Here is a 22282-nt window from a genome sequence, read left to right as displayed (position 1 = left end):
GTCAAATTAGTGTATTTTGATACTTCTTACTTTAGAGCTAGGAGGCCCAGCGGGAGCGATGGCGGGAGTGAGAATGGGGAAGGAAGCCTCCGGTCTGTGCCAAGAAGTACTTTATGATAATCGATACCTTTATTAAGTCCTATTTGCTACTTTCATTCTGCGACACGTTAAAAGATGAACTGAGGCATATTAAATATTTTAAGAGTTTATTTGAGCAAAACACTATTTGAATCCAGCAGCGCCAAACCGGAAGTGATTAGGAGCTCTCCCGCCGGTAGCAGGGGAAAGACAGAGAAAGAAAGGAAATCATTTGATTGGGTGTAGTTTGAAGCCTGGTTGGCTGTTTGTGGCTGGTTGTCCCTAGCGTTTTGATTTTGTAGCCTTGAGGCATTGATAGGCTTAGAGTTTGCTTTGCTTCTGTAGGTCGCCATGGCATCAGAGCCCCCTCAGTCTGATGACCTCCTCCTTTAGTTAATTTAACAGACACCTCATTTATTTTTTGAATGGGATTCTGCTGTCTTCTCCAGGGAGGGGAGAAGTTGTTAGCAGTGGCATCTTCCTGGGTGATGGAGATTCTAATGTATTTTTTTTTCATGAAATTCAAAACTGTCAACTGAATTACTTCCAACGTTGAGCCCTCAACACTGAATTATTGCAATTATTTTACACTTGGGGTTGTACTTCTCAGTGTCATTTATTTACTTCAGTGAATATTTTCAACTCCTCCTCATTTACTTATCTGCTTATTTGTATTTTAAATAGAGGCTTGTTTTCTTGCAATGGTAAATATAATTTGTTCAGGAAGTATTTTCTTACTACTGAAACTTTTGGGAAACTGTTTAGGACTTGTTTTGCTTTTGTTCTCTGGGTTAATTCTTGTATGTTACCTCCTCAACAGCTTTCTTGGTGATTTTTATTCTTCTTCTTCCATCTTATGTCACTCTTAGCTGCTGACCTACTACAATATCAATCTTGTGCCTTAACAATGCCTACTAACTCCTCTGTCCAATTTAAGTTGTTTTGTATTTTCTGCAGCCATTTGTATACCTCTAATGAAGATGAGAGTATTTGATTTTATTATCACTTTAAATATTAAGGATCTATTTGAATAGTGGAAATAAATTAAAGAGTACTCAGTGTCAAAAAATGTAATGACTGAAATAACGATTAGATGAACAGATTAGTCTGACAGAAAGTTGTAATCTATAAAGGAATTACATATCAATAACTATATTAAAAATATAATGATTGTAGAAATTACTATTCTTGAAAATTAAAATTAATGTGGAAAATAGATATTATAAGTGTCTCCTGCAAAAACTAATCTACTCAAGCAACATTTGAAATATTATGACTAGTGCAACCCTTGTCTTAAACTTAAAACTAAAACTAGCAGTTCTGGGGCCAGCCCCATGGCGGAGTGGTTAAGTTTGTGCTCCTGGCTTTGTCAGCCTGGGTTCACAGAATCCCAGGCATGGACCTAGCACCATGCATCAAGCCATGCTGTGGGAGCATCCCACATAAAACAGAGGAAGATTGGCATAGATATTAGCTCAGCAACAATCTTCCTCATCAAAAAATAAAAAATAAAAATATAAAAATAATAGTTCTGCATGCCAGTTATTGTTTTAAGAATGGTCTTTAAAAATCTTCAATATTATTTTTTGAAAGACTTTTTTTTCACCATTAAAAACCAGGTAAGCTTGAATTCCATGGTCATACAAGGTATCCTTATGTTTTTAGGGATAAGCAAAATCGGTTCAGATGTAAAATTTAGACATAGCCAAAATTTGTGTATTGCATTTTCCATCTACGTATAACCAGAAACTTACTGATGATGTGCATTTAAATTCTGGCACCCAGTCCATTCGTCAAATGGGTATTGGAAAGGCTGGTCGGCCAAAGTGGAAGAGGTTGAAAATAAAGATGTGCAGTGTGTTCACATTCATTTACTAAGTATTTGTTGAGTGACTAGAGATAGTGCACTGGTAAAAATTCTGAACAACCACAAAGTGAACCAATGCCTCCTACCTCCAAGCTATTTGGTCATTCATTAGAATAAATGGATTTGTTCATTAAACCATTGATCAAATAACTATTTTTTTAACTTGAGGCAAATTTTCACAACGCAAAGCTCTGATTGTCATCTCAAAGCAATTCAATCATTCATTGGATCAGTTCAGTTTCACAAATTTTCAGTCTATCTGTGCTCATTGGAAAACACTGAAAATGAATGTGATTTGTGAGGTGATCAAACTGTGTTAGACTACATGCAGTTGCTTATACATTGGTTTTAATATGCTTCCACGATGCTTATCAATCTTATGTCCAAAAGCCAGAATTGGAAAGTGAAATAGCCATTGACTCAGTGTCTTTAATTCTGTTTGAATAAGTGTCTCAATCTTAATGGTTTCCCTGTTAACATATAACAACACAAATCCAAACTAATGTGGCTGGAGAGTTGCTTAAGCGTAAATTATAAATCCCTACTCTTCTAGTTCTTTCTTTGTCTTTTTCATGTTGCAACCTCAGTGTGATCTAAGCATGGAATTCAGCTAAATTAGAACGAATATCTGTGTAGAAGCAAATTATGTGTTGGTGTAGTGAGACTTTTGTAAGTCTCACTCTTGGAATTGTTAATTGAGTTTGGGGTAAAAATAGATGAAAAGAATCTTTGTTAATTAGATATGGGCACTGTCTGGAAGTTGTTGTTAAATACGTACAGGCAAATATGAATGTAAAAACATCAGAACAAAGATCCCTAGAGACAGCATGAGGGATTGACATGATTTATTTTAAAAAGTAGTAGGGAAATTTTCAAGGTGAATTGAAATGCCTGGGCCACATAAGAGTTATAAATGAAAATGATAAATAATATAGACAACATGATTTTTATTCCTAAGAATAACTGAAAACATCTTATAACTGTGTCTAAACTGTTTTGTCAAATCAAGGCAGGTAAATTCCCCTGTTATCAGACCCCAGAACTGCAGTCCTGACTAAGAGAAATATTTGGATTGTGTATGCAGCAAATCATTCCATTAATTTTCAAAAGATACTATAGCATAAAGCTTAAAAAAAAACATAAGTTTTGAGGCTGGCCTAGTGTTGCAGTGGTTAAGTTGCGTACATTCCGCTTTGGTGGCCCAGGGTTCACTGGTTTGGATCCCAGGTGTGGACATGGCACTGCTAGGCAAGCCATGCTGTGGTAGACGTCCCACATAGAAAGTAGAGGAAGATGGGCACGGATGTTAGCTCAGGGCCAGTCTTCCTCAGCAAAAAGAGGAGGATTGGCAGCAGATGCTAGCTCAGGGCTAATCTTCCTCAAAAACGAAAAACAAAAAAACCCCATAAGTTTTGAAGATATCAGACTTGTATTGGAAACTTGCCTCTGTTGCACCTTTTTCTATATGACCTCAAGTATATTACTTATTTCCTCTGTGCTGATTTCCTCATTTGGAAGATAAAAAAATTACCCAATTTATAAGGTTATTGGGAGGATTAAGTGAGATAATATGTGTAAACTGCTTTGGAAATGTCCCATACATTAATATTTCCAAAAAGTTGAAGAAGAGAAAAACCAAGTGGAAATTAAATTAACTTGCATTGCTTTTCTTTGTCCACTTTAAAAATTCTGTTGGCAGAAAGTCCAGATGCTCTTGGAATTCCATTTTTTTGCCTAATGTCAATCCACTCTAAATCTAGAGCATAGAAACACAGCATGTACTTCAGTGCACCTGAATCATTTTTTCTATGCTGCAATATACTTGAAAATATATTTTAATATTTTAAGACAATGAAATTGCCTGTTTATATTTACATAATATCTCTTGTTGACTTTCATTAAGCTGCCCTTCCTCGATCCTATGCCTATCCCCCTTTATAGTTGCCTGTGCCTTCTTCTCTGTCTGCCTCCTCACACAAGACCTGTGGATATCCTACAAGGCTATGTCAGTACTTCTGGTTCTTTTCTTTCTTGCTTGCTCCAATGAGCTCTTCCATGCCCAAAGGTCATTTTTGACCTTGAATCATGAAATATGAATGTTGGGAAATACTTCATATTCATATAGTCTATGTGGATGACTCATTTTCTTCTTTTCCTCCAATTTTTCCAACTCCCTCTAAGTCTTTCCCATTCATGTATTCTGCTGTCATTCAACATTCCATAAATATTTCTAGAGTGCCTCCTACTTGTCAGTGTCCTAAGAACTGGGAATACATAATCAATCAGATATAGTTTCTGGTCTCAAGACACTCAGTATCAAAATGGGCAGTGAGAAAACTAACAGACATTTGTGATAGAGTGTTAAGTTGTTTGACATAAGTTATTGGAGAATACTAAGGAACTATATAACTTAAATTCATGGAAGGAGGATGGTCCCAGAACCCATCCCAACGTGAGTGACATATAAGCCAAGACCTAAAAGATGACTAAGAGGCAGTCAAGACTGAGGAAGGGTGTGTAGGGAAATACTCCAGTCTACTTCCTGTGTTTCTCCTTCACTCTCACACTACTACCACACTCACAACACTTCTGAAACCAGATGTGTGTCAAACAATTCACTGCAAAACCAGTTGGGTGTCCTAAATGTAACTCAGTTCTGACACTATTTACTTGGAGATAGCATCAAAACCCACAGGTTCAGGACTCCACAAGTCTACCTGCCCCCCACTTCAGATGCCAATCTCAAGTCCATGTTGTCACCTGTTTCTGGCTGATTGGCTGCAAATCAGAGATTCCCACAACCACTTCCTTGGGTTCGATTAATTTGCTAGAGCAGCTCACAGAACTCAGGGAAACACTTAGTTAAGTTTACCAGTTTATTAAAGGACACAGTTATAAAGGACAGTTATAAAGCACCAGTTATAAAGGACACAGAAGAACAACCAGATGAAGGGTCCATAGGGTGGGGTCTGGGAGAGTCCCGAGCACAGGAGCTTCTGTCCCCATGGAGTTCAGGTGTGCCACTCTCCTGGTATGTGGATGTGTTCACCAGCCCAGAAACTTCTCGACTCTTGTACTTTTGGGATTTTTATGGAGGCTTCATCACATAGGCATGACCAATCATCAACTCCATTTCTAGCCTCTCTCCTCTCTGGAGAATGAGGGGTGGGGCTGAAAATTCCAAGCTTCTAATCATGGCTTGGTTCTTCTTGTGACAAACCCCCAGCCCAGAGACCACCCAGAGTCACCTCATTAGAACAAAAGAATGCTCCCAGTGCTCTTATTACTTAGGAATTAACAAGGGTTTTGCGAGCTCTGTGCCAGAAAATGAGGACAGAGACCAATATGTATATTTTCTATTACCTCACAAAGGACAATTCAAATGAATATAAAAACTCACAGTCAAGATGGCAGTTTGTGTGTGCGTGATGCAAGGCCTTCAGTAAGCTAAGGCATGAAGTACGAGTAGGAAGATAAAGTTGAATAGGAGAATGGAGGTCTTTATTATTGACATTACATAATGAGTATTTAACATAGATCATATTTGATTAAGTACTTTACAGTACAAACACACTAAAAAGTAGTATTACTGTCCCTCATTTTATAGCAGAGGAATGTAAACTTGAGATTAAGTAACCTGTACAAGTTCATACAACCAGTAACACCTAGAAGGGCCAAGACTCATCTTAGTCCTTTTAAGACTATTTAAGGAATGCTATGCTCCTGAGAATCACCTCCCAAATAAACTACTTGTCCACAGTTACTTGTCTCAGGATTTTCCTTCAAGAAATCTCAAACTTGGAAAGAAAGGATAGTATAGATGTAAAGTTGATGAAAAGAAGCAAATTTGTATAACGTGCTTAGCACAGTTCTGACTCACTGTAAGAGCTCAATAAGTGATTTTTATGTTGTCTTACTGCTTCCTTCTTTTTTTTCTGTTGCTTATTTACTAAAATGTAATCTTCTTGAGAGAAGGATTCTGTCTGCATTTTCCCAGCCGTGTCTAATACTTAGAATACTGATGAAGGAGTATTTGTCGAATAAATGATTAATATACCTTAAACACTTGAGAAGTCCCAAAGTTTCGGAATACAAAGATGTTAGACTTTGTCATTTTCTCACGAATCACATTTCTCTTAAGAATCACCTGTTTCTGTGCATTTTTGGATACCCTAAATTTCCAAGGCATTGACTTTCACTGATATTTTACCTGTCTTTTGAAGAGGACATTTTATATCACCCGAAGAACTCACAGAAACATTTCATGAATCTCAAACTTTTGGTTTCGATAATGATTTACATTTTCCTCACCCTGTGCCTGGAAAATTCTTCTCCCACATATTCACATTGCTTCCTCCCCCTTATCTTCAGGTCTATACTCAGAAATCACCTAATTCCTAATTACACTGCACCTCACAGCACCCCTCCTGTGCTTTAATTTTCCATTTACAATTAAAAATGTACTCTACTTATTTTTGTTTATAATTTCTCTCCCTCGACAAGAATGAAAGCTCCATTAGGGCAAGAATTTCATCCTTTTCTCCCCATTGTATTTCTGTAAAGCCTTGCACATCATCAATGCTCAATGAATATTTGTGAAATGAATGAATCTCTTCAGGCTGTCAAGGAAAACAGTTGTCCAAAGGCAGGGAGACAGGAGAGGGTCTGTTGGAAGACAGGATAGGACCTCACCGATTGTTTGGTAGAAAAAAAGAATGAGGGCAGGGGAATTTTCCAGACTGGAAGACTGGCCACCAAGACCATCAATAGTCCTCTGTGTGGAGTCAGAGCGTGTCAGAGACTAAGAGCCAGAAACAACCTGACACAGAAAAAGGCAAAAACAAAACTGAGGAGATTGACGTGGAAACATAGTGGGTTGGAGAGTGCCTAGAAGCAGTAGGTCAGGCTGTCAGAGGCTTAATGAGAAATAGGAAACACAAATAAGGATCAAGGCAGAGCCATAAGCCTGAGAGAAGCAGCATACAGAGGCCAGAGTTTTAGCTGAAGTACTTTAACTTTGTCTTCCGTCATTCTTCCGACTTCTTTCAGAATCTTTGCCATGGAAATCTTAACCGATAACACTGGAAACACAAAGAACTCGTTCTCTTTTATGCACCTTAAAAGTCTTCTCCATTGTCTCCTTGGTAAATTCTTAGTCATTCTCCAAAATCTCCACTTAGATATTGCGTGCACTGTTCCCTACTGTATTTGCAAGGTCAGAAAACAAATCCAAACAAGTTTGAGCACAAAGGGAAATTTGGGGCTCATATTACTGAAATGCTAGGGGTAGAGATGATTTAAGAATGGCTAGAATCAGGAGTAGAAGTGATTCATCGGGACTCCATCTCTTCTACCTGCTTTCTCCATGAGGCGGACCTGATGGCAAACGGCACCCTGATCATATCTGGCCAGCTTGCCTTCCACAGTAGAAAAAGAGAATCTTCCCCCAGACCTCTGCCAGAAACATCTCAAGGAATATTCTGATTGCCCAAGGTTGGATCACGTGCCCACCCATCAGCCATGAGCTCTGGCCCCCGGATTGACAGTCCCTCTAGGATTAGAGTAGGGAAGGAAAATTACCCAGTGAAATCGTAAGATGTTGTTATGAAAAGGAATATGAAGGGAGGCCGGGCATTTAGAAACAAATGCCAATAAACACTGGACAAATCATGGTTGATCAGTTAAAATGATTGTGGAACTTTCCTCTTGACCACAGTTCCTTGGGCCGTCAGTGGATTGATATGCCGAATATGAATGCAAAACTTTGCCTACATGTGAATCCCTCCAGGAAGGGTTCCCTACCTAATGATGGGCAAAGTATTCCAGGGTGGGAGGGTAGCAATACAGGGAAAGGAAATTCTTTCTCTCCCATACCCACCCATTGTTAACGGCCTCTGATGTAACAAAGCCCACATGCAAAGCTGTGAGGGACAATGTGACAGAGTAGAAAGTATAAAGATAAGGACTTTTATTTGATTCCTATTTAGTTCTTCTCATTAATGTCTCTTTATCTCAGTCTACTCATTTGCTAAATGGAGATTGTAACACCTATTTTGTAGATAAAAGTAGTTTAACACAGTGCTTGGCACATAGATGGTTTCCAGTACTTTCTTGCAGTTATGTAACAGCTGGGTGAGCAACAGAGACTACCCAGAAGTGATTCCTCCTACCCACCATGTCATCCTGTTGGTGGTAAGCCATGCCGTTTAGCAGTGAGGAATCAGGCCTACTTTACTATTCTAGACAGCTCACCCAGGCTCTCCCTTTGACAGCATTCCCTGTCAGTGAGAGCCCAGAGAATGTTTGGAGGACCTCAGCTGCTTTTCATTCTGCATGCTGTTGCAAGCTGGTTTTCAAGTCATCTCTTCCCTTAACATCTCAAGCCAGCTGGGAGAATTTCCTAAAGAGGCCTGTGCTAACTTCGCCCCAGTGATTTCTAGGTGACCTTCTCTGCTCCTTTGAACACATTGAAAGGAGGACCCAACCCCCAAAGCTGCATTCACTGGAGAGAACCTCTCACTTTCCCCAGTGTGAAAGGAAGAATCAAGCTTATTAACACCTCCATTTAAATCAGGTGCTGAAACTTTGCTTTCATAATTACCCAGGATGACTTGTTATTGGGCAAAAATAGAATAAAATCATATTAGAGTAATAAAGAATACAGAATATTATAGATCCTTTCTCCTGTATCAAAAATCTAATTTCAGGGCTTGATTTAAAAAAAAAAAAGAGTTTTCATATTAGTGGTTGAAAATTACATCCTTCCTGGAACTAATTGTGTATATACTTTGTGAAAAACTTGAAGTTTATAATTTTTTTTCTAGCATGGTGGCAGAATCACATTTGCATATGGGGTTTTCCGTGTGAATTTGGTGTTTTGACTTTTTTATTAATGGTATTAATTCATCCTTTTACTGATTCTTTCAGTAAACCTTTACGAATGGCCTGCTTTACTTTAGGCACTAGGACATGTTGAAAGTTAATCTGTAAGCTAAGAGCTAAATTTCATATTTAATTTTTTTTTAAAAAAGGTATCTCTTCACTTCTAAGTAGATTAAATAATGGAAGAAAGTGCAGAGACTTTTTCAATTTATTGTTACGTTTGTCTTAACATTTTTGTTAAATCATGGATGTTATCTTAGTGGAATGTCAGCATACAGTACTTGAATTTTAAAAATTCAGAATAAATTAACAATAATATTTCATTATGTATTGATGGTAATATAATATTATTGTTTTATGCAAGAGACAAGATGTTAAGAATGTAATATAAAAATTATATATCCAGGAGCTATCTCATTCTTGCTGTTCCTTTGATGTAATTCATTTCCATGTTAGCTACATGCGAGGAATGTCTCTGGAGTTTCCCAAATACCCTAAATCTTTATCATTTGTTATTTCCGAATAAATTAGGTTTACATTCTTTCTTTTTTCCTATCCATTAATTATTTAATTCAACACATTTTTTTTGAATACCCTGCACATAGTAATATGATGTGTTGTTTCATAGGAAATTGTTGTTTTCAATAAGATATTCCTTTGAAAATTCTTTTCCCATGAGATATTATTAGGACTTCTGCTAGCTAAATAAACCAGCAAAGTGAGTAAGTAAGTAAAGGAATAGAATATTATATTTTAATGGATGAAATACACACAAAAATAAACAGGGATATATTGTAATAAGTGTTTGATGGCAAGGTCTGTTCTCTCTCAGGAGTGGGATTTCAGCTGAGTTTTGAAAGCTGGGATGTGTCAGCTGTGGTCTGAGCTGGGGAAGAATGTTTCAGACAGGAAGATCATCAAGTCTCTCAGTTCTGGGGGAGAAAGAGCCAGGTATATTTGAGAGACAGAAAGGAGGCCAGGGTGGCTAAAGGGATCATGTAGGATGTCACAGACTTTGTTAAGAAGTTTAAATTTATGCTAAATAAGTTGGGAAAAGATTAAAGTTCTTTAGAAAGCTGAGGAGTGACACAATATAACAAATTTAAAAGATGAATCTGGCTTCTTTGTGGATGATAGATAGTAGATGGGCAAGAATGGGAGTAAGAGAACCAACGATTTAGTGATTGCAGTATACAAGAGAGAAGAGCATTTCCATGATTGCTCTTCATTACATGGTGACATGCCTTTATGAAATGATATGTCATATTTTCAAATGCTGGAGGTCACATGTGAGATCACCTGCTCTCACACACACATGGTGATTCCTCTGGGCATTGAGGCAGCGGCAGGCAGCAGGACAAACGACCAACCTAGTGATGTCTTTTGTTTAGTTAATGATTATTCGTCTGTGTGACATATTGGTGTCATAATTTCACCATATAAGTTTAATATGATTCAGTATTTGCTGTGTACCAAACACTATGGGCATTAATTTCTGCTAGAACCAACACTGGCTCAATATCTGAGCCGATAATATAATAAAATTTGCCAAGAAATAAATAATTTATGGCATAAATGTAATGGAAAATATTTTCAAAATATGTATAAATAGCAAATACATTTTAAAACACCATTCAAAAAATGCTAGAATGCTATTTTCCACTCTGTATATTACTAAGAGCGTTTAAACTACAGCTATCTGAAAATCTTTCTTAATTGAACTTGTCATATCTGTAAAATTGAGCTGAAAATTTATAAGAATTAATTGCCCTCTGAGAATTTTTTTTGTAAATTAACTATATTTGGACTAGTGGTGCTAAAAGACTGACCATCAAAATACTGATGAGACCAATTTAATTCTAAGTGCTCATGATAGAGCCATAAAATTGCTTAAGTCTAGTTTATGTATTTGCTTGTTTTAAAATCACAGGTGCTGGCCCCATGGCCTAGTGGTTAAGATCAGTACACTCTGCTTCAGTGGCCTGGGTTCAGGGTTTCAGATCCTGGGCTTGGACCTACACCACTCATCAGCCATGCTGTGGTGATGACCTACATATAAAATAGAAGAAGACTGGCACAGATGTTAGCTCAGAGCTAATCTTCCTAAGCAAAAAAAAAAAAAAAAAAAAAAAAAAATTGCAGACTGCTACCTCTTTGGGTAAATGATGTACAATTAGACTTCAGTCTTCATTCTTTTCATTTAGTTTCCTTTGTACTTTAAAAATACAGACCAATGCAAATTTTATCACATTTCATAAATTAATTTTAAATGTAATCTCTGAATTAATAAGACATGGATCACACCATTAATTTAGATACATTTCCAACTAGATAGACAAATTTTCCAACGAGAAAATATTTTCTTCAGTAAATTTCACATTCCTATAAAACTTATAAACATTACTCAAAATGCTAACCTAAATTTTAAAAATGTTTGTTGAATAATATGAATTAGATCTAATGTTTACTTTCTGGTTATTTGTATTCATTAGTTTTTAACCATATTTGAGTAAGTTCTATTATGTTTTACTTTACGCTCTATTTTAGATTTTAAAAGCATAGTGCTTTTCTCTTGCAGATTGTTGCCTTGCGCGAACAAAATGTTCATATACAAAGAAAAATGGCATCAAGCGAGGGATCCACAGAGTCAGAGCATCTTGAAGGGATGGAACCTGGCCAGAAAGTCCATGAAAAGGTATGACACACACAACATGCTCCTACATGGACATGTTGATTTGCTGTATCACTTGAGAGGAATATCAAATATGAAATCCATGTAGTAAACATTCTTTACAATTTTTTGATTTGTTGGTCAAAGGTTCATAATGGCTTCCCTTTTCATTTATTGTTCTTTTGTAATTCGATTTTCTTAAAAATAATATATAAGTGCATGTGTTCATGCATATATATATTTGAATTTCTCATTACTTGCTAACTTGATTCTTTTAAAAATAATTCAATTATATGTAATTGAATATATACAATTAAATATATCTATATGGATATGTCAATAATATATATCCAGCACTTTTTAAAGTACAATAATAATAACTTTGAATTTTAAGTGGTATTATGTACAGCTGGTGACTTTTCCTTTGTGTTTGGGAAGGCCCCAGCAGTAGTCCTGTTAATGAGAAATGACATAAAACAATATCTGAAGTCATGGGGCTTTTACCACTTTTTTAGGAGAGTGATTCTCCTTTAGGGGGGCTTTCCCATGCCAAGGAAACCCACAGCCTGTTTGGCCCTTTTCTATGCTGAACCCTTTGTTTCCAGCAGCAGCAGCAGGTCTGTTCCTGGTAGGTCTGGAATCAGGTAGAGATTACGTAGGCATTTGCACATCTTGTGTATGACGCTTAGAAAATCTCCTGGATATTTGCCTTTAACAAATTATGTCTTTGGATGATTGAGTTCCTTAATCATCAAGAACACATGACTCAGGTAGGTAACTTGGTGTCGTTGTGAATGTCAAGAGGTTTTAAAACATAGAGATTAAGAAGCAAGTGACTGGACCACAAGACAAATATCACTAGACTTCTTACCAGAAGGTAAATTGAGCGATTCCTCACTTATCCCACTGAAACAAATGAAGGGGCTTCTTACATTTCCTCCTTCAAGTATAAAAGCAGAGGAAGCCAAGGATACCAGGCTAATTTCCTGAGACTGTCAACAATTCTGGCGGTTGAGAAGCAAACAGCTCTTATTTAAGGCTTCACCATTTTAGACTTTATCCATGTGTTTCCCAGAAATCTTAAGCTAAGTATTAAAAAATAAACTACATTCTGACAGCTAGATTCCATGAGCTGCATTTCAGATCTCAATAAAATTATTTCCCAGGGCCGGCCCCTCGGCATAGTGACTAAGTCCAGCATGCTCTGCTTCAGCGACCCAGGTTCACAGGTTCAGATCCCCGACATGGACCTACACCACTCATCAGCCATGCTATGGTGATGACCCACATACAAAGTAGAGGAAGATTGGCACAGATATTAGCTCAGGGCTAATCTTCCTCTGGAAAAAACAAAACTATTTCTCTTTCGTTCAGATAAATAAACTGACATTAATTCAGTAAATAAATCATCTTTATAATAAGGTATTTTCACACAAAACTCAGTTTAGGAAACTAACGTAATTTTCTATTACTGTTTCATTTTAATTATAGCATTAGTAATATAGTGCCATACCTTTCCTCAGAGGATTGTAGAATCACACTGATTTAGCTAAGAAAATGAACTTTATGGTCATCTAGTCTTTTTCTTAGAAGTCTACAAAATACTGTTTTCCATAACAGTACTGTATTTATGTATAATCCAGACTGGAATTAAAGAAATATGCCTTTCAAAGGCATAAAGAACTTGAGATCTTGTTGATTCTCTGATGCTTAAAGCATTCTTCTGGTTCTTCTGGAGAGGGGACGTTACTCATACATGTATTGTTTTCAAACATTGTTTCTTCAAGATATAACCCCTAAGTATTCAGGGGTCTAAGTGTTGTAGAATATAAGACAATTCATGTCAGATTAAATTTCAGAAACTGGTCACAGAATTAGGATTAGGATCTATGTAACTGATGTATATGTATGTGTGTATGTATAATTGTCTCTATTGGACTCCACAGATAGAAGGTGTATACATGGAGGATACTGAGTAGTTAGTGACCTGAAGTACTTGTCTTTAACTTTCTTTGCCTTCTGGTTCTTGGTGAAAGCATTTAAGCCAGTATAGAAGAGAAATTCTGTGCCATTGCTAACTCACTCGCTCTTCATTATGTATGTAACTAACGATTTTTCAACATTGTAGTTTTTTTTTTTTAATTTCCCAGAATTATAGGAAGAGTGATTTTCACATGCTTTGGAATAATGGTATAGCATTATTGTTTAAAATATCATGCCCATATCCTCCAATGTGAACCTAAAATATATATAAAACATATATCACATATATGTTTATTTTAAATTTAAAAACAAATAAACTGTTTCACTTTATATTATTCCTGAGATTATTCGAGAAAGTACTCCAGAACTTTTATTTATATGACATTTCTTACCTGCCATTTCTCTTTTTTTCTGTGGTCAGAACATTTAAGATCTACTCTGTTAGCACATTTCAAGTATACAACACAGTATTGTTAGCTATAATCACCACGCTGTACATTAGATCCCCAGAACTTACTTATCTTCTAATGGCTGACATTTCTTGATAAAATATGACATAATAGCCTAATTATTATTTTTATCATTCTCATCTAAGTGCTTCTTAATTACACACATGTAACATTATAAAGCATCTTTTCTTTTCAAAATTATCCCCTATACCATGATTATTTAAAGCATATCAATAACATTGAATAACAACGTCATAGGATTGTAACTTAAATCCTAACACTTCACTTTTTTTATTGAGAACTGTTTGAAAGGTATATCCAAACAAAGAAAAAGAGAATATTATTTTTGGGAGGGTCTCTGTAATGAAGGTTATCAGTGTAGGATGACTATAGTATTAGTGTGTAAATTATAAGGTGGTTTTTGGTGGGAAAAACACAAAACTATTGTTAGATACTATGGAACTGTCAGAAAGTGACTTGTAAATCCTAGTCACAAGGATTACCCTTTGTTTAGGGCAGTAAAGTTATTTAAATTATATAGTCAGGGTGGGTTATTAGCCAACAGGAGATGTTTGATGTTAGCGGCTTGAGAACTCTGTTGACAAAGTAGTTGATAAAAATAGTCTCATAAAAACACACTCTGAAATATGCCTTATTACTCATAGAAAAGTTGTGTAATTACTATCAACATTTTAAAAACAAAAAATGAAAAGAAAAAAATAAGCTTAACTGAAACAAGTTTAAATGTTTCTTTATGCCATAAATTTAATCAATTGTTCTAGAAGAATGTAAATATTCACAAGATAATAAAAATTTTCAGGATGGTAAATTTTACCTCCTTAAAGGTTCAGAACTGGGCTCAATAACTTTTTTTCCTCTTGTTTCCTAGAAGAGAGTTAGTTTGTGAAATTTTTTTAATAAACATGCTGCTCTCATAAAGGAGTTAGCAGTCCTCCTGACTCATATATTCTGTACTTCCAATTATTTTTTTCAGCTGCAAATGTTTGCAAAGTGATGTGGATAAGTAGACGGTTAGCCAGTCGTGGAGGCCCAGAAGACATAGTCCCTGTAGTAAATTCGCCAAGAAACTATAGTGAGAAACAAACCTGCCTAAATTAATATTGCACAACAAGATAAATAAAATAGATCAAAAATGATATTAGGGTTTACAGGAGAAATAAATTAACTCTGATTGGGGGATGTCAGAGAGGCAGCATGGAATAGTGATTTCTTTGAAGTCGGTAGACCTGGATTCAAATCAACATTATGCTCTCACATTCCTTTGTGCCAGGAGATTCCTTTAGGTATTATTGTTGATTTTTAGAAGTTCATTCTAGCTCAATCTTATTTTTTCTGATCATTTATTCTTTCATAATTACACATATTCATTTGTTTTCTAGAGTTGATTATTTTATTCTATTCAAGAGTATGCTTTTTTCTTAATTTTTCCCACAACTTCTCCCAGTTACCTTTTACTCTGAGAAGATTCAAAACTGACTGCTGTGAGTCCGGCTCTTATACCTGGGCTAGATGGGCCCATGCCCTGGGCCCACGATATGGTGGGTCCTGATCTGGTCATCTGCGCCCCTCTCTATGGGATGAGGAGTCCATGATACCAAGGGAAATCACACACCCGTGAACCATGACCATCCCTTCTAGATCACCTGCCAGTTACCTGGAAGCCCAGACTTTCTGACCAAGCACACCTTAGCCTGCCTCTAGGGCCTTCATGGGTCTATATAATAACATTATATAATTAAATTAGCTGTATATTTAAATGTTTGGCTTACAAATATACCACATTTCTATTTAAAAATACTCATAAACATCCTTTAACACAAACACCACTCTTTTAAAGACCTCCACCAAGTTCTAGCTGAAAGTCATCATCTATAGGGATGTCTCCAGTATATAGACTGTATTTTGCCCATTTTTATATGCCTTCCTCACTACATGTCATCTACCGCCAACAACTCTTCTTCCAAAAATTCAGTCTTTGTTAACTGTATTTTGCACATAGGTGGTTAAGCCCCAGTTTCTTCTCTATATCAGAGATAATTATCTTTTTGGTTTATTTGTATGTGAATAGCACTAAGAATATTTTCTTCTGTCCATTGATCCCATATATTGTAATCTAATTTCTCATAACAACATGATAATAAAGTGTATACTTCACTTTTATTCTTCAATTAATTTTTGAGCAATGAAACCAAATAGGAGAATGGGGATTATGAATTTGCAATATTGGGGTTGGCATACCTCCTAGGAAAGAGAAGGTCCAAGTATAGCCTTAGATACGTGAGGCTGGAGTGGCCTAGAGGTCTATGACAGGGTAGGAAAGAGCCTGGAAGAGACGAGGTTAGGCTGTTCTATGGTTCATCCATGTGTGCATGAAGTTATCCCATATCGAATTTATAGGAGCTGAGCTGGAAGGGAAGCTTGTGACCACAAGTCAGGTATCTTCTACATACAATCGAAAAAGTAAGAAGTAAAAATTTTCTAATGTTGTGTGGGAACTCATTAAGTTCAAAACAAATCTCTCTGAATGTAGTGACTGGGTTTTCATGCTTTAACTAGGATGTTAGTAGATGGAAGGGAAAGTGGAATCGACTCTTCCATCTTTAGTCATAGATTCAGTATCATTTATATTATTAGCCCAGATTTGAGGAAAACAGAATAAGTATATCATTGCTGAAGTAGGATGTTTTCAAATTTTAGAAGACTAGCAGGTTCACAAGAGTTTGACAGAAAATTTGTTCATGTATCTCTATCCTATTGTCCTAATTTGAGGGTCTATTTTGTGCCAAGGAATCTGCTCCTTTACAGATATAGAGAAGAACAAATACTTTTCCCCTTCTCTGTAATGTTTTGTCTGATCTGTTAAGCCAGACCAGGAGAGTTTTTAAGTCTGTCATTCAGAAGTTCCATGACTGACCTAATTTTATTCTTCACTTTGGTAGAGTTTTTCCATCCTAACGTTTCTCATGAAACACCAGTTCCCCAGAATTTAATGGGTGTTTCACAGAACCCACTCCCCCAAAAAAGAGAATTCCCAGGACAACAAGGTTAGGAAATACTTTACTATCCAGTTTTGAACTGACATCTTTACTGTAGTATTTATTAGAATTTTTATTTTTTAATATTGTCAAGCCGCGAGGGGAAGCACAGTCTGCAGTGTTTCCTAACGCATATGACCCAAACTCCCCTCTATCTGCAGGGGAACTACATATGCCAGGATAAGTATCCTGAAGAATATTCTTTAACACTGGCTCTGGCCTTTTAAAGATAGGCAAACCATTCTTCAAACCCTTCTGGAAACCTCATTAACAAGGAGTCTACAAGGCCAATAAGAACAAGATAAATAACTGGTATAAAGCCCTTTACAGGACAAAAGTGACTTTACATAAGTTGTTTTATTTGATCCCTGTAATAATCCTGTGAGGTTTGTAGAGCAAGGATTACTGGCTCAAAGTCATACAGCTTGTGAACAGATGGAGCAGAGATAAATAGTGTAACAAGTTTCCAAATATTAAAAGTGAACTGTGAGTGAAAAAAAAGCAGCATATACTACCTGATTTCAAGGATTTCAAAATATGAGTATTTACTTTAAGCAAAATCTCAAATGTGTCCATGTGTCTAAGAGCATGAAAGAGTTTATTAGATTGAGTATGAGTCTTAAAAAAAAGTCAAAAACAAACCTTAGACAAAGCACCCATGTTGAAGACTTCAGCAATCATCCAATCAACTATTCTCCAGCAATTCTTACTAGGCTCTCCTTTGTCATCAATGTTTTCATCCATTCCCGTTGCTATAACAAACTTCTTCCAACTTCAAGAAAAATCGTCTTGACTCAGCTTCTACCACTAGCTATTGCTTTATTTTCTGCTCCCCTTTACAGCAAAGCTCTTCAGAAGGGTTGTCTCCTCACTGTCCCCAGTTCCTTTCTTGGCATTCTTTTATAAATCTATTCCAGTAAGATCTTTGACCCACCACCCCATAGAAACCACTCCTGCTACCATCATCACCAAATGTGTATCACTGCATATAATGGCAAGTTCTTAGCCCTTATTGTAGTTGATGTCTCAGCAGCATTTGACGTAGTTGATCTCTCTTTCCTTCCTCCTTGATAAACTCTTTTCACTTGCATTACAGGAAATCATACTCTCTTTGTTTTTCTCTGGACTCACCAGGGGCTCTGTCTCAGTCTCCTTTCTTGGATAACATTCTTCTTAATTTTGGAGTGACCCAGGGCTCTGTCCTTCATATCTTCTCTATCTATATGCTCTCTCAGCGATTTCAATCAATCACATCACTTTAAATACCATCCATGTGCTAATGACTTCTAAATCTTTACCTCTAGTTCAGACACTATAACCAAATGCATACATCCAGCCACCTATTGAACATCTCCACTTGTATATATAGAAGACACTGTGAACTTAAAACGTCAAAAACTTATCTCTTGATAATAGAATTAATGATGATAAAAAACTTGCTTCATCTTCTCCATCTCAGAGGATGGAAACTTCAACTTTCCAGTTGCTCAAGTCAAAGAATTTGGAATCATCTTTGCATCCTCCCTCTTTCTCACACCCAACATCAAACTATAAAGAAATTTAATTTACTGTACCTTCAGAATTTATCCATAATCTGACAACTTCTCACCACCCCCACTAACCACTCTGGTCTGAGTCACTATCATCTCTAACCTGGATTATTGTAATTACCTCCTACCAAGTCTCTCTGCTTCTCCCATGGACCCTCTGCAGTCTATTTTCAACACAGCATGAATCAGAGTGATGTTTTAAAACATAAATCTGAACATATCAATCATCTGCTGGAAACTCTGCAAATGTTTCCCATTTATACAAGGTTCTACATGATTTGGCTTTCCTTATCATCTGACATTATCTCCACCTCCACCGCAGCCACACAGGGCTCCCATTGACTTTTGAATTGCTCTTTCTCCTGACTAGAATGCCCTTCTTCCAGATATCTGCATGGCTATCTCCTGCCTCTCCGTCAAGCCTTTGTTCAAATGTCATAACATATTCTAACATAGTATACAATTTACTTATTTATATTGTCTGTAGTTTACTGTCTGTCACCCCAGCCAGAGAATAAGCTCCAAGAGGAGCTTCTTTGTTTTATTCATGATCAGGCTCAGGTGGCTGGAACAGCTCCTGGTACATGGTAAGCTCTTAATATGTTCAATAAATAAATAAATGAACACCATGCTGTTTTAGCTACTGTTACTTTATGAATCTTGATTCTTAGAGCTTAATTATAATATCAGCTTTTCAGATCTTATTATAAAACCCTATTGAGATTTTGATTGGAATTACTTAAGTATATTAATTTGGGGAGAATAGTCACTTCTCTGATAAAATGTCTTATCAACCGTAACATGGCTCATGTCTCCATTTTGTGTGTGTGTACTGTTTTATGTTCTTCGATAAAATTGTTCAGTTTTTCACATAGACGTCTTTCAAATTATTAGATTTATTTCTAGACACAAATTTTATTTCTATTTTGATTATTATCTCTTTTCTATATATATATTGGTAAGGAAGACTGTCCCTGAGCTAACATCTGTTGCCAATTGGCCTCTTTTTTGCTTGAGGAAGATTGTTGCTGTGCTAACATCTGTGGCAATCTTCCTCTATTTTTTGTTTGTGCGACGCCACCACAGCATGGCCTAATGAGCAGTGCGTAGGTCTGCACCTGAGATCCAAACCCACAAACCCCAGGCTGCTGAGGCAGAGTTTGCAAACTTAAGCACTATGCCACTGGGGTGGCCCCTCATGGTTTTTTCTAATAAATTAATGCTGACATATAAAGATGCTATTGATTTTTCAGTGTTGATATAGCATCCAGCAAACTTGCTCACCTATTAGTTCTAAGAGTTTTTTGTGTTCTTGGACTTTTCTAAGTAGTTAAATAAAAAGTGTTTTATTCTCTCTTCTCTTCCTTCACAATTTTTATTTCTTTATTATATATTACCTAAGATTTCAATCTTCAGTACACTGTTCAAAACTTCAATACAGTGTAGAGTAGCATGCGTCAGGATAGCATACCTGACTTTTTAAAGTCAAGCTTTATAAAACTTTATAAAGATCAAGACTTTAATGATAATCTTACTCAAGTTTTACCATTAATGGTGATGCTGGCCATAGTAACCTTATATCAGATTTGGAATCATCCTTCTATTACAAGTTTTCTAATAATTACTATCAAGAATAAGACATATTTATCTCTTAAAGTGGTGGACTTCATTAATGGATATTCTGATAGTAAACTATTTTTCTATACCTATGGATAAAATAATTGATTTTGTGTCTTAACTATATTCATGCTTCTCTGACAGAAATTCAATTTAAAAAAATAGAAAAAATAAAGCTCTCTTTTGCTTCATATTTATTAGTCTTACATTTATTATTAATTCTTTACATTTATAATAGTTATGGTCTGATTGGGATACAGATAAATTGAGCCGTCTTTTGACTATTTAACTATTTTGACTACAAGAGTACTCGAGTGACCCAATAACCAGCAATTCAGGTAGTACTTTATTGGGTCCATTCTTACTCTGCCTGAGTTATCCAAGAACCCCAAAACTTAATCAGGTCAAAGAGACTAGTTCCTCTTTGAAACATTTTGTGAAAAGAGAACTAGAAAATATGATATGGTAATAAGTGAGCAACCATTCTTTTAAACTACCATTGCTTCTTTTGAGTTTTCAAAGCATCGCTTTTGAAAACAGATTCAAAACCAAATGCCATCCATGTACCGTTGCAATAATCCACTGACGTCTAGGCTAAACGAAACCATTCCATACCATTTACTAGCTTGGTTTTGAAGCAGTAGTGATGTTCCTTAAGAGAGTGGTTCTTCAGGGAGGATTTCCCCTTCTCCAAATTATACTAGTTTGAACTTAGTGTCACACTTAGGTTCCCAAATTCATCGAGAAGACTGAGCCAGGAAGGTCATCCAGACTCTGCCACACACCAAGCTGGAAGCACAGCTGACATTGGGTATGGGACTCAGGTGCCAGCGCACACGCTACTTCCCTCATGGTAGGTTCTTCTAGGGGACTCTCTGAGACCTTTCTGACGCAGTCAATTGTCTTACTCTGTAGGAGAATTCAGAATAACATTGAATTTCACAATTGAAAGGAAAGTAGTCTTGTTTTTCCTCTCTCTCTAGAAGTTTACAGGTATTAATGCAAATTATTCTCCCTCTCCCCTGTCTTATATCAAGACAGAGTAGAAGAGACAATTTGTCAAAATTTTATTAAGTATTCTTCCTCGGGGGGGGGGGGGTGAGGGGGGGCGGTGTCTACTTTCATTATATTTACATATCTAAAAGAAGGGCTGAGTGATTCTTCTAGAAAGAAAGAAGATCCTCTCCGTGTTACTTCTTAATTCTACAGCTGAACAAAGAAGTATTTGAAGATCTTCACTTGAAAACAAAAATAAAAACCAGTAACAAAACCCTCACTATCCACACTTTACCTCCTTATATCTTCTAACTATATAGATCATTTGAGAATTGTATAGATGAGTGTTTTTCCACATTAATCATTCAATATGTTTATTTTGGAATATGGGAAATGGCTGCTTTTTACACTTTTGAGTGTTATTATCATTCATCATGGGAACATTGAATAAAAATTCTTCTAGTTTTATCTGAACTTAAGATCTATAAAATAGCATATATTTCTATCAAGCCACATGCATAGGATATAGTGAATGAATTGTATTCTAGTTTAAACGTTTTGAAAATATCAGAACTTCAAAATAACGTATTCCTCAGATGAAAATATTCTTGCTTTTAAGTTTGGTGGCAATTAAAAATGGCTTATAATTTCTGTGGAAATGACACATTTATTTTATACTTATTAACAAAACACATTGATCACATTAAACTAAAGAACTAACAAATAAAGGTCTATCAGCTGATATTTTAATTAAATAAAATTATTGGGAATTTCTATGTCGTAATGACTTTGCAAACCTCAATGTGGAATGATAAAATTATTAATGAGGAAATAACTATGAGAAATCATCTGGTCTAGAAATTTTTCAGCTTTTCAATAATTGGTTAACTCTATTTTAGAGGTTTATTTCTTCTCATCTTTCAGAAATAAGAGATAAAGTCAAGACTTTCCATTTGAAACATTAAATATATTTTTAAAATAATTAGTTAATACTAAGATAAAGAATACTAATTCCTTGGGTGTATATCTCATTTTTTATTAACATTTATCTCATCAATTATTTTATTATGTTATTACCTTAAACTCTTTACCTTTTTGTGCCACACAGTTTTTCAGGTTTGATGACTAAATTA

The 22282-nt window shown here is 36.0% G+C and overlaps 1 protein-coding gene across 50 annotated transcripts in view; it reads left to right on the top strand.

Annotated features, from left to right (window-relative positions):
- The window catches only part of PPFIA2 (PTPRF interacting protein alpha 2), a 454616-nt gene that overhangs the window by 304819 nt on the left and 127515 nt on the right, over nt 1-22282 (top strand). For all 50 annotated transcript variants that reach the window (XM_070599410.1, XM_070599421.1, XM_070599415.1 and 47 more), the window contains one exon: nt 11406-11522. In XM_070599410.1, the coding sequence (XP_070455511.1) occupies nt 11406-11522 (117 nt within the window). The remainder of the gene's footprint in view (nt 1-11405; nt 11523-22282) is intronic.

This window comes from Equus przewalskii, chromosome 29 (assembly GCF_037783145.1).
Source record: "Equus przewalskii isolate Varuska chromosome 29, EquPr2, whole genome shotgun sequence".
NCBI classification, from domain to species: domain Eukaryota; kingdom Metazoa; phylum Chordata; class Mammalia; order Perissodactyla; family Equidae; genus Equus; species Equus przewalskii.
Note: the sequence above shows the minus strand (reverse complement) of the source record. Positions and strands in the feature narration are given on the sequence as shown.